We start from the raw sequence: 14,258 nt of genomic DNA on the forward strand, positions 1-14,258 counted from the left end.
TGCGAACGTTCACTGATGCTCAAGAAGGTACATTAAGGGGGGGCGGGGGGGGGGGGCGGAGCTAACTGGCTGTTGGAGAGGTTTTACTCTTTCATCTGGTACTCAAAATGACCTTCACATTGATGTGCACAATAAAGTTATTTAATTATCAGAACGCTGCTGGCCATTAATGAGTCATGAATAGTTGGGCCATGTTCCAATATGCATACTACCATACTAAATAGTGTCAGTACACCATTGGTGTCATTACTGTTTAGGCATACTACTTAGTGGGCGTTGTGTGGTTTGGGACACAGCCTAGGATTTTATTTCCGCAAACAGCACTCTTCCACAAGAGAGTCATATATCCTGTAGCTTTAAATAATGTATTCATGATCATTAAGGATCAACTATTAGTGAGATAATCGATGTACTGTCCACCGAAAATCTAACCAGTTGAGAATACATTATAACGTCATGGGACTTACTGGCTGGCCTGATGGTCCAGGATCCCCACTGTCACCTTTGACCCCTTTCTGGCCTCTATCCCCTTGAGCACCACGATCGCCCTAGAGAAAAGAAAGAAACAGAGACACATTTAGAAAATGAATAACACTCCTTTTATATATTTTCTACATGTGACAGTGTTAAACTCCGACCTTTGACCCTGGGAGACCCTCTCCGGGTGGTCCTCTTGGCCCAACCAAGCCCTGAGCTCCAAACTCACCCTGAAACAACATTAAAACACAGCGCTGTAAAAACAGGCGAAGAAAAATGCAGGCACAGCAGCATCGCTGATGTTTTTAATCACCTTAAACTCCTATTGTTCCACCGATGTAGGTGTACGTATACAGTTAGATACTAGAACTCATTTTATTCATCCATAGTGTGTGTTAAGCATCCTTCTGACCACAGCACCAGCGTTAGCCGGAGATTTTTGGTTGGTGAAACTGTTTTAATCACTGAGGTGTTTAAAACCTTAAAACCACTGTGGTACCTGTTACACTCGTGCAACACGTTCCACTATATACGTAAATGTGTATGTTTGCTTGCGTTTGTGCGTATGTTACCTTCGGTCCTTGTATCCCCTGCCCTGGGGGTCCTGGTGGACCAATAGGTCCCGGTCTTCCTGTGTTGCCCTAAAGATTTCCAAGATAAATACACACTGGCTTTGATTTGGTTGGTTGGTTGCCATGGTTGTAACGGTTAAAGCCTAGCTAAGTCAATATGGCTGCAATTACTAAATGTATGAGCTGCAAAAAAAAAACACCCCAAAAACCCCACTGTCCATTTGAACACTGTTGTCTATTGGGGGCAAAACACCACTGTATAAAGTTGCACAATACCTCTTCACCTCATCATACCACTAGGGGTGTGTGTTAATGTGACTTACCGGTGGTCCTTGCAGTCCCTCTCCTTGTGGTCCAGGTGGTCCTGGCAAACCTCTAAACCCAATATCACCCTACAAAAGACAAACACACTTATATATCTACACTCTAAACACACTAACTTTAATTGCATTGTTGTAAAAAGCGATACCTTTGGTCCCGGGAGACCAAAACCCTCTGGACCAGGTTCTCCAGGAAGCCCGGGAAGCCCGGGTGGACCCTGTGATAAAAGCAAAAATGGAATAATTCTTGCTGATAAACTTTATTAGTAAGAACTAATCACAAATGTTTCATGCTGATAAAGTGTTCACAAAGCTCAGAGTTAGAAATGTTTACCGGGGGACCAGGGTAGCCATCTCCCATCGGCCCAAATGGACCAGGAGGACCCACATCTCCACGATCACCCTGAGACACAAAAAAAGCCAGAGGCAATGAAGTCAGACACAGATGATAGTTTTTGGATTTTGGCTTGGGTTATAGTTTAAATATGAGTACAAACGTAGATGTGGTATTAAATGTGATATCCAACACTTCTGTTATTGTCACGTTCAACCATCCGGACATTACGCTTCCCCGCCAGCAGAGGTCCCCCTTTCCTGAATCATCCATTAAATACTTCCTGATTACAAACTATATACACAAACCAGTTCAAACATTCAGCGAGTGTGAAGTCTTGCCAACTTTGACAGTTCTGTAAGTTCTGAACCTCGTATTCTGTGATTGCTGTTTCCATGTTTGAACTTTTACCTTGTCGACTGACTTCTTATGATTTGCCTTTTGAAAGTATTCGCGTAGTATCTACAAGATCCAGAATATTTGTGCGTGAAACACCTATAGTTTTAGATGTTACGTGATAAGTGCTTGAGATTCACGCGTTAGCCATTACAGGAATATTGGTCATTTATAAGAATGAAAAACTGTTTAGAATAGTACATAAGTACTGTTTGAAATTTGAGACCTTGTGTTCGGCTATCGTTTTTTTTTTTTTTTTTTAGCATTCGGCATGTTTATTTTTTCATGCGACGTGCATTAACGATCGTGTTTATTTAATCCGAAACACACGCACACTTGATAGCGCTGTTCAAAGTCACTTAGAGGACAGAGATTGTAAATGAATACAACAGAAGGGCAGGTATTAAATTGGCATAAGCAAATTTCTGCATTTGGAGCCAAAATGAAAACAACTATTATCATACATGTAAATATGTCAGAATAATCAGAACGGGGTTTTTTTTTTTTTTTTTCTGAATTGTGACAGTTTTTTGTTTGTCACCTGTAACTGACATTATATTTAGCGCCCGTTCACACACACTTGGCGATTGGGAACAAATAGCAACTAAAACTTTGTTTACGTGTTCTTTTCACTGCCTACATTCCACACATAATGTCATTTACACTATTATTGTTTACAATACACAATATATCTGACGCACACACAAATCCAAAGAGTCTCTGTAAGTACCGCAGGGTTCAAGCAGTAATGAAGTACTGCAGCACAGGTGACTGTAATGCTCATAATTCACATTGTTTTCTACTGGGGTTATTTTGTTTGTTTATTATTGTTATTTAAGCAGATACGACTGGATTTTGAGTATTCCTTGAGAATTCCACCCCACAGTAACAGAGGTCTCCATCACCTGAATATGAAGCCTCATCCTCCTGTATTCACTGTTTGATACTCTTGGATGTCATTGGCTCATTGCGAAGTCTTGCTTCTTTCTGATTACATTTCTAAGCCTATATAATATTTATTTTATTTTTGGGTGGGTGGGTGGGCGGGGGGGGATTCTGATATTGGATTATTTACAGATTGACTTCTTTTCCGATTGTTAGTCCATTTGTTTTGGATCCTTTTGCCTACCTTTAAGACTATGATCATGTCCTACATTTATTCCCAAATAAGCGCTGTACTTGCATCCTCCCTATCTAAAACTGCACGCTCTATTTCTATTCACCCATCAATATGTAATACCTTAGGTCCAGGAAGTCCATGTCCTGTCTCCCCCAATTGTCCTGGAGGACCTGGTGGACCTGCATCACCCTGAAACAACATTAAAACATGTCTGTAATACAGTGCTGTGAAAAGGTATTCGCCCCGTCCCGATTTCTTCTGTTTTTGTGTTTATCTCATACAAAATAGTTTTAGATTTTCAAATGAAACAAGTTTTTATTTATTTATTTATTTATTTATTTTTTATTGAAGCCCCCCAAAAAAAGTCACCCAACACCTATCACACATGTGAAAAACTAATTCCCCCCTTAAACGTAACCCCTGTGCAACCTTATGCCTTTTTCATTTTTTTAAATTGATTTTTTAATCATTTTGTCTGTGTGAAAACAAACAGCATAGATTTAGCACAAGGTGTGTATTTTTATTGGAATTTTAATATTTCATCCTCATTTGCTTTCATAGATCTATTAAGCTGCCACTGTTGGGCCCTTGAGCAAGGCCCTTGACCCTCTCTGCTCCAGGGGGCGCTGTATCATGGCGCCAAATTGAACAGCGAGACATATGTAAAAAAAAGGACATCAGTGTGTGTTTTGTCTCAGAAAACTGTCCTGGTTTCACACTGATAACTCTTTTTTTATCGGGCTTTTATTGAATCGATCTCGTCATTCTCCTTTGTGTCGTGGTTTGGTAATCTGTCTCTGAAAAACAGAAATTCTTTGAAATCAGGTCTTTACTCCACTCAGCTGCAGCGTAAGGCGAGCTCTATTATTAAAGACTGTTCCCATCCTTTAGATACTGCGCTTCGGCCTCTTCGTTCACGCCTAGGTGGAGAACGAAATGGTACAGAAATTCTTTTGTACCTGCAGCCATTGTACTACTAAATAAAATAGTTGAACTGAGATGATGCATTTCGCTATGCAGGGTACTTTAAGCTTTTAAGGGTGTGTGTGTGTGTGTGTGTGTGTGTGTGTGTGGAGGTAATTTGTTATGATATTCTAAGGAGTCTTTATATTTTTACCCGTTTGATATTATAACAGAACATGTTTTTTGAAGTAAGTTTTGATGTTTTAGGAATTTGTCTTAACTATGGATTGCTGAATCTCCTGACTGCACAACCCTTTTACACTCGGGTACTGATAAAGAAACCTTGAACCTTGAGATGTAAAGGGACTCCTGTCTTCCAAACAGTTCCACTTTTGACTCATCAGTCCACAGAACATTCTCCCAAAAGGTTTGAGGCTCATCAAGTTGTGTTTTGGCAAAATTCAAACGAGCCTTAATGTTCTTCTGGGTTATCAGTGGTTTTCACCTCGCCACTCTTCCACGGACGCCATTTTTGCTCAGTGTCTTTCTGATAGTGGAGTGATGAACAGTGACCGTTGTTGATGCAAGAGAGTCCTGTAGGTCCTTTGATGTTGTCCTTGGGTCTTTTTTTGACTTCCTGGATGAGTCGTCGCTGTGCTCTTGGAGGAATTTCGGAAGGTTGGACACTTCTGGGAAGGTTCACTACCGTGCCGAGTTCCTCCATTTGGAGATAACGGCTCTCGCTGTGGTTCTTTGGAGTCGCAGAGCCTCTGAAATATCTTTGTAACCCTTCCCAGACTGATGTATTTCAATCACCTTCTTCCTCATCATCTCTGGAATTTCTTTCAACGTTGGCGTAGTGTGTTACTGGGTAAGATCTTTTAACCAACTTCATACTGTTGAAAAAGTTCTATTTAAGTGCTGATGTGATTGAACAGGGTTTGCAGTAATCAGGTCTGGTTGTGTCTAGTCCAGCTGAACCCCGTTATCAATGCACTTTCATAGATTTGTGGAATTAGTACCTATGGGGGCAAATACATTTTCACACAGGTCCAGTTGGTATTGGATAACATTTTTGCTTCAATAAATATCATTTAAAAACTGTCTTTTGTGTTTACTCAGGTTGCCTTTGTTTTATCTTAGATTTTGTTTGAACAAATCTGAACCAATTTAGTATGAGACCTGCACAAAAACAAAAGGAATCAGGATGGGGGCACATACTTTTTCACAGCACTCCAGAGTGTAAAGTGCAAAACTTCAAGACTATACTATTTGACATGATGTGTCTTGCAGTACACATATCAGTGCACGTATTACATGTAGCATAACGCATCAGTTGTACCTTCGTTCCGATCACTGCACGTCCTGGAGGTCCTGGTAAGCCAAGACGTCCCGGTGCTCCTGGTTCACCCTAGAGGAGGACAAAACACGACCCTCAACTGGTGTTACTTCACACATTTCGGAACTTATGTGTGACAGTTACATTTTTTCCAAAGCTCACCTTTGCTCCTGATGGTCCTGTGGTTCCCGGAGGTCCTGCTAATCCACGCACTCCTCTCTGGCCCTGATCTCCCTGTCCAAAAGTATAACACACTTTTTTTTTTTTTATCCAACAACTGAAAAACAGTTTTGGACCTGACTGATTTAGAAAGGAGAATCAGTGAGAACTGTTAAAATAAGAGTAACAGGAAGAAGAAGAAGAAGAAGAAGAAGAAGAAGTAGAAGAAGAAGAAGAAGAAGAGGAGAGTTTACCTTTTCTCCCTGTGTTCCAACACCTGGCACTCCCTCCGGCCCTCTCGAACCTGGAACACCAGGCTCCCCCTAACACACACACACACACACACATTCTAGTTTTAGGCTAGTTCTAGGCTTGGAGGTTAAGGCTCTGGGTTACTGATCGGAAGGTCGGGGACTCAAGCCCCAGCACTGCCAAGCTGCCACTGTTGGGCCCCTGAGCAAGGCCCTTAACCCTCTCTGCTCCAGGGGGCGCTGTATCATATCTGACCCTGTGCTCTAACCCCAACTTCCTGACATGCTGGGGTATGTGAAGAATAGAATTTCACTGTGCTGTAACGTACACGTGATCAATAAAAACTCATCATCATTAACTTATCCTTAAATCCACGATACTTTGACCTCAACCCTGTTATATAAAGAAAAAAACAATCTTTTTAAGAGTGATATTTCTATGACATAACGGATGATGGACATTTAGTCTAGGACTACTACCTTTTGACCAGGAGCGCCGTCCTCTCCAGGTAACCCCGGTAACCCGGATAACCCCGGAGCCCCTGGTTCGCCCTGCAGAGAAGAAAAGCACAGTTCAACACAGTGTATACAGTCATGTTCAAAAGTCTTAGTAATCCACTAACTTTCTACTTCATTATACCGAACAGATTTGTTTATTCTGAATGAAAGCTGGAGAAACCAGATTTTAGGACTGAGCTCTTTTGGGTGTCTGTGATTGAAAAAATATCATGCGTATTGTCTAGACTTTTGGACCGTATACCGGATGCAGAAAAGTTGTTCCAGTAACATCCTGTAACATTTAGAATGAAATATCTTAAAGGACTGATGGGATGAACGTCATGTGCGCGTTCAAATAAAACCCAACGTTAGAGGCTGACCTTCGGTCCTGGTTCTCCAACTCCACTTACTCCTGGTGCTCCGACTTCTCCCGGTAATCCGTGATCACCCTGTGAGCAAAACGCACCGATAGAAACTCTTCCGATTGTTAAATATCCATGCATGGCTGATCGTTTAATGGTGTTCAGATGTATTTCCTTTTCAGGTAACTTACTGTGCTGTTTGATTGATATTTCTCGTACATAATCTTGCATTACAAACAGACCAAGAGACACTTTTCGCTGTTAAACTGTTAAACCTTTAGACGAGCGTGTCTATCAAATGTAAATTTCCCAAAAAGGCATCCATAACATTGCTCAATATACGTTTCCTTAAACGAATGCGTCCTAATTAATGGGATTTTTCTTACCTTTGGTCCTGGATAACCTTCTCCTGGTGGGCCTCTGAATCCTGGGGGTCCACGTGGTCCCTCAACTCCCTAAAACCAAAAATGACGTCCTTTTTTTTTTTCTTTTTCTCCCATCTAAAATTGTCCATTAATTATGATCGCTTTGTGCAGTAGGTATTTTACGACTATAATCTAATCTAAAACACGTCAAGAATGTGTCTCAAATGTCCTTTAATAAAAATGCCCATTGTTGTTGTTTATTTTTTTTTTATCCTGTGACATGTGCTTTATCTGTCCAGTACAATTATAGCAAGCATATACTACAGGTATTATAGAAACAAACAATTGAATGCTTTGTATGTAGAACCTTCTTATGATAGCACGATAATGTTTCATCATAATGTTTCATTATAATTAAGCCAAAATTGCCAAAAATCTAAACATATATATATATATATATATATATATATATATATATATATATATATATATATATAAGATTGAGTTTGATATACAGTACTGTGTGAAAATCTTAAGCACATAAAGTAAAGTAAAGATGACTTCAAAAGTAATGGGATGAAATCTTTCTACTTAAAAGAAAAATACGACAACAGGCAGTAAATCAACTAAACAAAGCCAGTACTTGGTGTGACGACCCTTTGCTCTTTTTTTTTTTCTTAAATAAGAGGAAAAGGTACTTTTATTTAATTGTATAACGCTAGAATCTGTGCAGTTTTATAAGGAAATGAGCCGGTACGTTTGACTGAGCGTCTTGGAGAATCTGACACGGTTCTCCAGCAGCCTTTGTTGTGTTCTTGTCTGGAAAAAAAATGGTCTCTTACGCAATGTCGCTTTCTTTACTGACAAATTTTTTTTAAAAAAACTTTGTAAGATGATTTTTTTTATGGGGGTGGTGGATAGGTGAGGGGGGGGTGTTAATGTTTGGAAATCCAAAATGTTTTTTTTGTACGGACTCCAATATTGCTGAATTCATAAAAGAAATATCTATAACATAATTTGTACTAAAAAAAAAAAAAAAAAAAGTAGGATGCCTAAGATTTTTACACAGTACTGTATTTTTTCGAATATTACGTTATATATTTAAATATCCAGTAGTAAAATAAGTTTCAATTACATTTTTTTTTTTTTTTTTTTTGGTGTTCATCACTAAGCCATTGAATTCTGTTCCCATGCATTACCTGCTCGTATAATCCACAGCAACAATATTAATCGTTTTCAGTACGCCTGCATCGATTGTAATGGAATGCACTGCAATAATTCTGACTCTACAGTATATAAGGATTAGTATATGGGGAAAACATATGTATTTTATTCAAATCATTCTTCTATTTTCAGCACCTTTTCTCCTTGTACACCTAATCCAGGAAGCCCAGTCGGTCCAGGTAACCCAGAAGGTCCATAATCACCCTAAAACACACACACACACAAACGATTTATGTGAAATTGTCCACTAATAATAATACGTATCACTGTGACATCCTGTCACGAACCCTTTGTTTATTCTAACATTGCCTTTATTAAGGTTACTTATTAAAACGCTAGACGTAATGACACGATACTACTAATAATTCTAATATCATCAATTCATTCATGAAGAATCCTCTCATCATAAACCTCAGTGCAAAAAGCCCTCCACACTGGCTGCACGTTGTTGTAACTGCTCGTAGCCGCCGGTTGGATAATCAGACGTGCCACGGCTTGCTCTGTCCTACACCCAGCGAGACACTGGCAGAGAAAATGATTTTTGTCTCTCGCGACCTGATGACGCTAATGAACTGTTACAGAAAAGTGCCTCCAGAGCTGAAATCTGCTGTGAATAAGGGTCTAGTCATTTGGTGCAACTTTAAGTGAGAATCCAGTTAAAGAAGTAAGGAATGAAATCACTTGGTGGTTTATGGATATGCTGTTATAGGAAAATAATCAACAATGAGCTACCACTCTGAATTTTCTAGCATGTTCCTTTTTTATTCCACTTATACCACAGCAATTTGGCAATACTAACAATGTGTTATTTGTTATTGTACTGTAGTTTTTATCTCTTTATACTTACATGTCATGGTCTGTAATTAACCAGGATGCAATGCCAGATAAATACAAATCCGGTCACGACAATCTTTTGCTGTCTTTTAGAAAGCTAGAGCAAAGTTAAATATGTCAAAATAAATAAATAAATAAATAAATAAAATCTTGCTACCTTTGACTTTCATATCTTAGAGACCAAGCAGACTCGCAACAAGTTCACTTCTATTATTACTAGTGGTATCACTGGTATTATTAGTCAACGAGTTCAACAAACAGACTTCATATAAAAACCATCATGGACTTTCTTTTACTCTCACACTCTCCGTCGTTCCCCAGATGAGGACGGGTTCCCTTCTGAGTCCGGTTCCTCTCAAGGTTTCTTCCTCATATCATCTCAGGGAGAATATCATCTCAGCAACAAGGAAGAACGACTCTAAATTAGCGCACACTTTCAATCCTGGGCTCTAAAATCTAAAGACCGACTCGGAAATCTTGGCATTCGACTAGATTGGCGTTCGACTTGGCATTCGACTATCCATGTCAAAGGAGGATTCAAAACCTAGTCAGATTCAAAGGTTTAACGCCACAACACGTCCTCGAGAAACTCATCCATGCTTTGGTTTTTTTTTTTAACAAAATCTCCGGCAGGTTAGATTGCAGTAACGATCTTTAAACCACACCTCTCAAAATGACCATTAAACAGCTAGAGCGCACTCAAAATGCCGCTGCAAGAGTTTTAACCGGATTAAAGAGAACAGAGCACATCGCTCCGGTCGTAAAACCTTTACACTCGCTACGGGTTATTCACACGATAGACTGGAAAGTGGATTACCAAGTGGATTAGGTCCAGAATACGTTCCTGAGATGCTTAGAGAACTTAAAACTAGTATGTCTCTCAGATCCCGAGATTCACGAGTATGCGTCAGCCAGTAGAGTATATAAACCAAACCAACACGGTGAAGCAGAGTTGAGCGTTTACGCTACAGACAACTAGAACCAACTCCCAGAAGATCTGAAATGTGCCCCAGATTCAAGTGAAAACTTTCTTGTGCCCAGCAGCGAGTTTTAAAACTTGCATTTTATCCGTGCTGCACTTCATTTCTAGCAATGTACGTTTAGTTTGTCTTCATGAGAATAATTATACTCATTCATATTTAAATCTATTGTATTTCATTTACACTATATACGTTTTTATTCAATGTTCTTATCTTTTCATTCATGTTATTATCTTTTCTCCTATGTAAAGCACATTGGCTTCGTCGAAAGTGTATGAAATGTGCTATATAAATGTATCTATGACAAATTCTTACAGTTGTAAATATATATATATATATATATATATATATATATATATATATATATATATATATATATATATATATATATGGGAAACTTGTGGTTTGAGACACAGCCTCGAATTTCTCTTGAATGTGTATGGACTCGCCAGAATGCTCATTAGTGAGGAGCGTTTTTACACCTCAGAGGGCAAAATGTCAAAATCTCAAACTAACCAACTCGTACATCAAAGAGGTTTAATGAAAGACATGTATAATCTCTGTCTCAAACGTGTCCTGAGTAAAAACAATAAAGTTTTCTCATGTTGTTACCTTGTCTCCTTTAATTCCAGGTCCAACTGGTCCTCTCGGCCCCTTCGGGCCCTCCGGTCCTCTCTCTCCCTGTGAAAATAAATAAGGACTATAATGTTTCATAATGTCAGTGTCACTGCATCTCTATAATCACACCTCTTTGTCTTCTCTGTGATTGTTAACTGACTTACGACAGCAATGCAAAATCCTCAAATCTGATTGGTCAGAAGGCGTGGATGAGTTTTCTCTAAAGGCAGCGCTCAAATCCCAGGTTTATATGAATGCGCTCATTCTAATACGTGCTCCACTTACTGTATAATATAGCGAACAATATCTGGAACTAAAACACCTGTTGTTATTTTTCAAAGAAAATCTTATAATTGTCGACGTGGTGAATTTTTCTGCGAGGAGACATTCGTCAAACGTTCAGAGAAGGAGTGTCCAGTGTCGGCTCTTTGTAACAGTAAGACTTTGTCAGCAGTCAGTAAGTTTTCCACCACGGGAAAGGCTTCAGGACAGAGGAGTTTGCATTTTCCGGTTTCTCAGTAATATGGCAAGCTGTGTTTTTTTTTTTTTTTTGTCTTTCGTCTTATTAAATTGAAGAGAGAGAGAGAGAGAGAGAGAGAGAGAGAGAGAGAGAGACATTAAATGTAACTATAAACGGATGTAAAGTATGACGTCATTATTTAACGCATACAAATTGTAATGATTGTAAACTGCTGTGGTAGGAAAGAAATAAAACATAAAGGGGTGTGCTGCTTTTGGAAAATAATGAACCGCAGGGTAGTAACAGCAACTCTGCTTCATCACACCGCCTTGTCACTGACGACGTTTACACGGACAGCAGCAATCTCATTATCGACCTTATTCTGAATAAGACGTATAATATTCTGATTAAGGTGTTTACATGAGTGGCTTTTAGAATACTCCTTTCATGTTCCTGTGCTACATGATATAGAACATAGATGGATTAACGTCACACGTCATTACGTCCCCGCGCCACGCCACGTCGTCCCCTGCAGAATTTCGCGTATCGACGTATAGTTCGTCTTCGTGATGGAACCGTATACAGTTTTGGGTGTTTTTATTTTTAATTTTACGTACGCTTCAAGTGCGGTTAATTATTTGTCGTGCTGTACGCGCTAATAGACGACCGCTTGAAGCCGTGGGCTGCGTCCCAAACCGCGTACTTACCTACTATATAGCAGCTGAGATATGTGTATTTCTCCTACTATATACTGTAGCAGGTAAGAACGCGGTTTGGGACGCAGCCGTGCTCTCTTGTTTGCCGTCAAACGGTTGAGCGCTGCCGTGTGTGGATAGGATGTAGGGTGCTATTCCGGCCATAAAATGAATCAATAGTTTGTTTTACATCTTATTCGGTAATACTGTGTTTGAGTAAAGCTTGTTATTCGGAATTTTCGCAGGTAATTTACATACTCGGACTGTGGCGCCCCAAGAAGCTACTGCGTGACCTGCCTCTGAATACACGTAACTTTCCTCATGTAAATGTTCACATAATGTTCGTACCTTTGGCCCAGGTAATCCTTCTCCTGGAGGTCCTCTCTCTCCCTGCACTCCCTGTGGCCCCTGAGGACCCTACACTCACACACACCCACACACACACAGAACCAATCAACAAAAAGTCTATTATTAAATGAATACCCAAACAAACACACAATCAAACAGATAAATAGTGTGTGTGTGTGTGTGTTTACTGGTAGGCCAGGTTCTCCGAGTCCTGGAGGTCCAGGAGGTCCAGCTCTGCCTTGAAGTCCCATCTCACCCTACACACACACACACACACACACACACACACACACACACACACACACAACTTATTGTTTTCTCTCAATTCTGATTAAAGCATTTAAATGCCTTCAGGGAGTAAAATGCTGACGGTTGAATAAAATAGGACTGGTGATTAAACACTTTTGAATGGAAGTGTGAAAACTTGGCTTAGTTTATGTAGTCAAACATTCAACATCATATCTGATGAGATAAAAATACACAAGGCTGGACTAAAGGAATAAATTCACATGTAGAATCTCTCTATTTTTTTAGACTATGGCCTTTTTTTTTTTTACTTCAGTTGCAGATAAAACATTTACATACAGGCTTGATAAGGAATAATCTAGAAACAATTCCACCTCTAAACTGGAGTTTCTCATTTCATAACTTGAAAAGGTCAGCAATTCTTTCAGACTCTAAGCCATTGACAGCTGAGGCGTTGTTGCAATTTAAACACGCAATCTCTCGGCTATAGGGTGCTATACAGGGTGCGACTACAGGGTACTATACAGGGTGCGACTACAGGGTGTGACTACAGGGTACTATACAGGGTGCGACTACAGGGTGTGACTACAGGGTGTGACTACAGGGTGTGACTACAAGGTGATACTACATGGTACTACTGCAGGATGCTACTACAGGGTGTGACTACATGGTATTACTACAGGGTGTGACTACAGGGTGTGACTACAGGGTGTGACTACAGGGTATTACTACATGGTATTACTACATGGTGCTACTACAGGGTGCGATTACAGGGTGCGACTACAGGGTGTGACTACAGGGTGTGACTACAGGGTGTGACTACAGGGTATTACTACATGGTGCTATACAGGGTGTGACTACAAGGTGATACTACGTGGTACTACTGCAGGATGCTACTACAGGGTGTGACTACAAGGTGATACTACGTGGTGCTACTACAGGGTGCGATTACAGGGTGCGACTACAGGGTGCGACTACAGGGTGCTACTACAGGGTGCAACTACAGGGTGTGACTACAAGGTGATACTACGTGGTGCTACTACAGGGTGCTACTACAGGGTGTGACTAGAAGGTGTGACTACAAGGTGATACTACGTGGTGCTACTACAGGGTGCGATTACAGGGTGCTACTACAGGGTGCTACTACAGGGTGTGACTACAAGGTGATACTACGTGGTGCTACTACAGGGTGCGACTACAGGGTGCGACTACAGGGTGCTACTACAGGGTGTGACTACAGGGTGTAACTATAGGGTGATACTACAAGGTACTACTACGTGGTGCTACTACGTGGTGCAACTACAGGGTGCTACTACAGGGTGCTACTACAGGGTGCGACTACAGGGTGCTGGAGCAGACCCGGATATTTCTCACAGTCAGTTAGTTGAGTCCAATCCTACAATTATGCTTTTGTTTTGTACCATACCTTACCTTTGGTCCAGCAATACCTATTCCAGTTTCACCCTGAAGTCCAGGTGGTCCAGGAAAGCCCCTCTCTCCCTGAACACACAGACAGACAGACACAGAGACATTTGCTGGGTTGTGGTAACAGACATTACTGATCCTTACACTTTATCACCGATATTAGGCTCAGTGTATATAGTGCACAAGGCACGGACAAGTTAGTGCGCTAGGCTCAGTCCGTACTATATATTGCACTAGCATAACTTGTCTAAGTGCCGTACATTTGACTAAGTCTATGTGATTTTCTAGGCTTGGTCAACATAGTGCACTGGACTTAGAATATTTACTTTAAT

At 40.4% G+C, this 14,258-nt stretch overlaps 1 protein-coding gene across 1 annotated transcript in view; it reads right to left on the reverse strand.

Moving 5' to 3' along the window:
- Positions 1–14,258, reverse strand: part of col28a2b (collagen, type XXVIII, alpha 2b) — a 42,315-nt gene that overhangs the window by 6,411 nt on the left and 21,646 nt on the right. Inside the window, exons 12-29 of the mRNA XM_017479880.3 lie at positions 13,933–14,001; positions 12,444–12,512; positions 12,256–12,324; positions 10,747–10,815; positions 8,456–8,524; positions 7,118–7,186; positions 6,750–6,818; positions 6,352–6,423; positions 5,875–5,943; positions 5,624–5,695; positions 5,465–5,533; positions 3,340–3,408; positions 1,704–1,772; positions 1,519–1,587; positions 1,373–1,441; positions 1,050–1,118; positions 639–707; positions 468–548 (exon numbers count right to left, since the gene is read on the reverse strand). Of these exons, the coding sequence (XP_017335369.2) occupies positions 468–548; positions 639–707; positions 1,050–1,118; positions 1,373–1,441; positions 1,519–1,587; positions 1,704–1,772; positions 3,340–3,408; positions 5,465–5,533; positions 5,624–5,695; positions 5,875–5,943; positions 6,352–6,423; positions 6,750–6,818; positions 7,118–7,186; positions 8,456–8,524; positions 10,747–10,815; positions 12,256–12,324; positions 12,444–12,512; positions 13,933–14,001 (1,260 nt within the window). The remainder of the gene's footprint in view (positions 1–467; positions 549–638; positions 708–1,049; positions 1,119–1,372; positions 1,442–1,518; positions 1,588–1,703; positions 1,773–3,339; positions 3,409–5,464; positions 5,534–5,623; positions 5,696–5,874; positions 5,944–6,351; positions 6,424–6,749; positions 6,819–7,117; positions 7,187–8,455; positions 8,525–10,746; positions 10,816–12,255; positions 12,325–12,443; positions 12,513–13,932; positions 14,002–14,258) is intronic.

This window comes from Ictalurus punctatus, chromosome 11, assembly GCF_001660625.3.
Source record: "Ictalurus punctatus breed USDA103 chromosome 11, Coco_2.0, whole genome shotgun sequence".
In the NCBI taxonomy this organism is placed as follows: domain Eukaryota; kingdom Metazoa; phylum Chordata; class Actinopteri; order Siluriformes; family Ictaluridae; genus Ictalurus; species Ictalurus punctatus.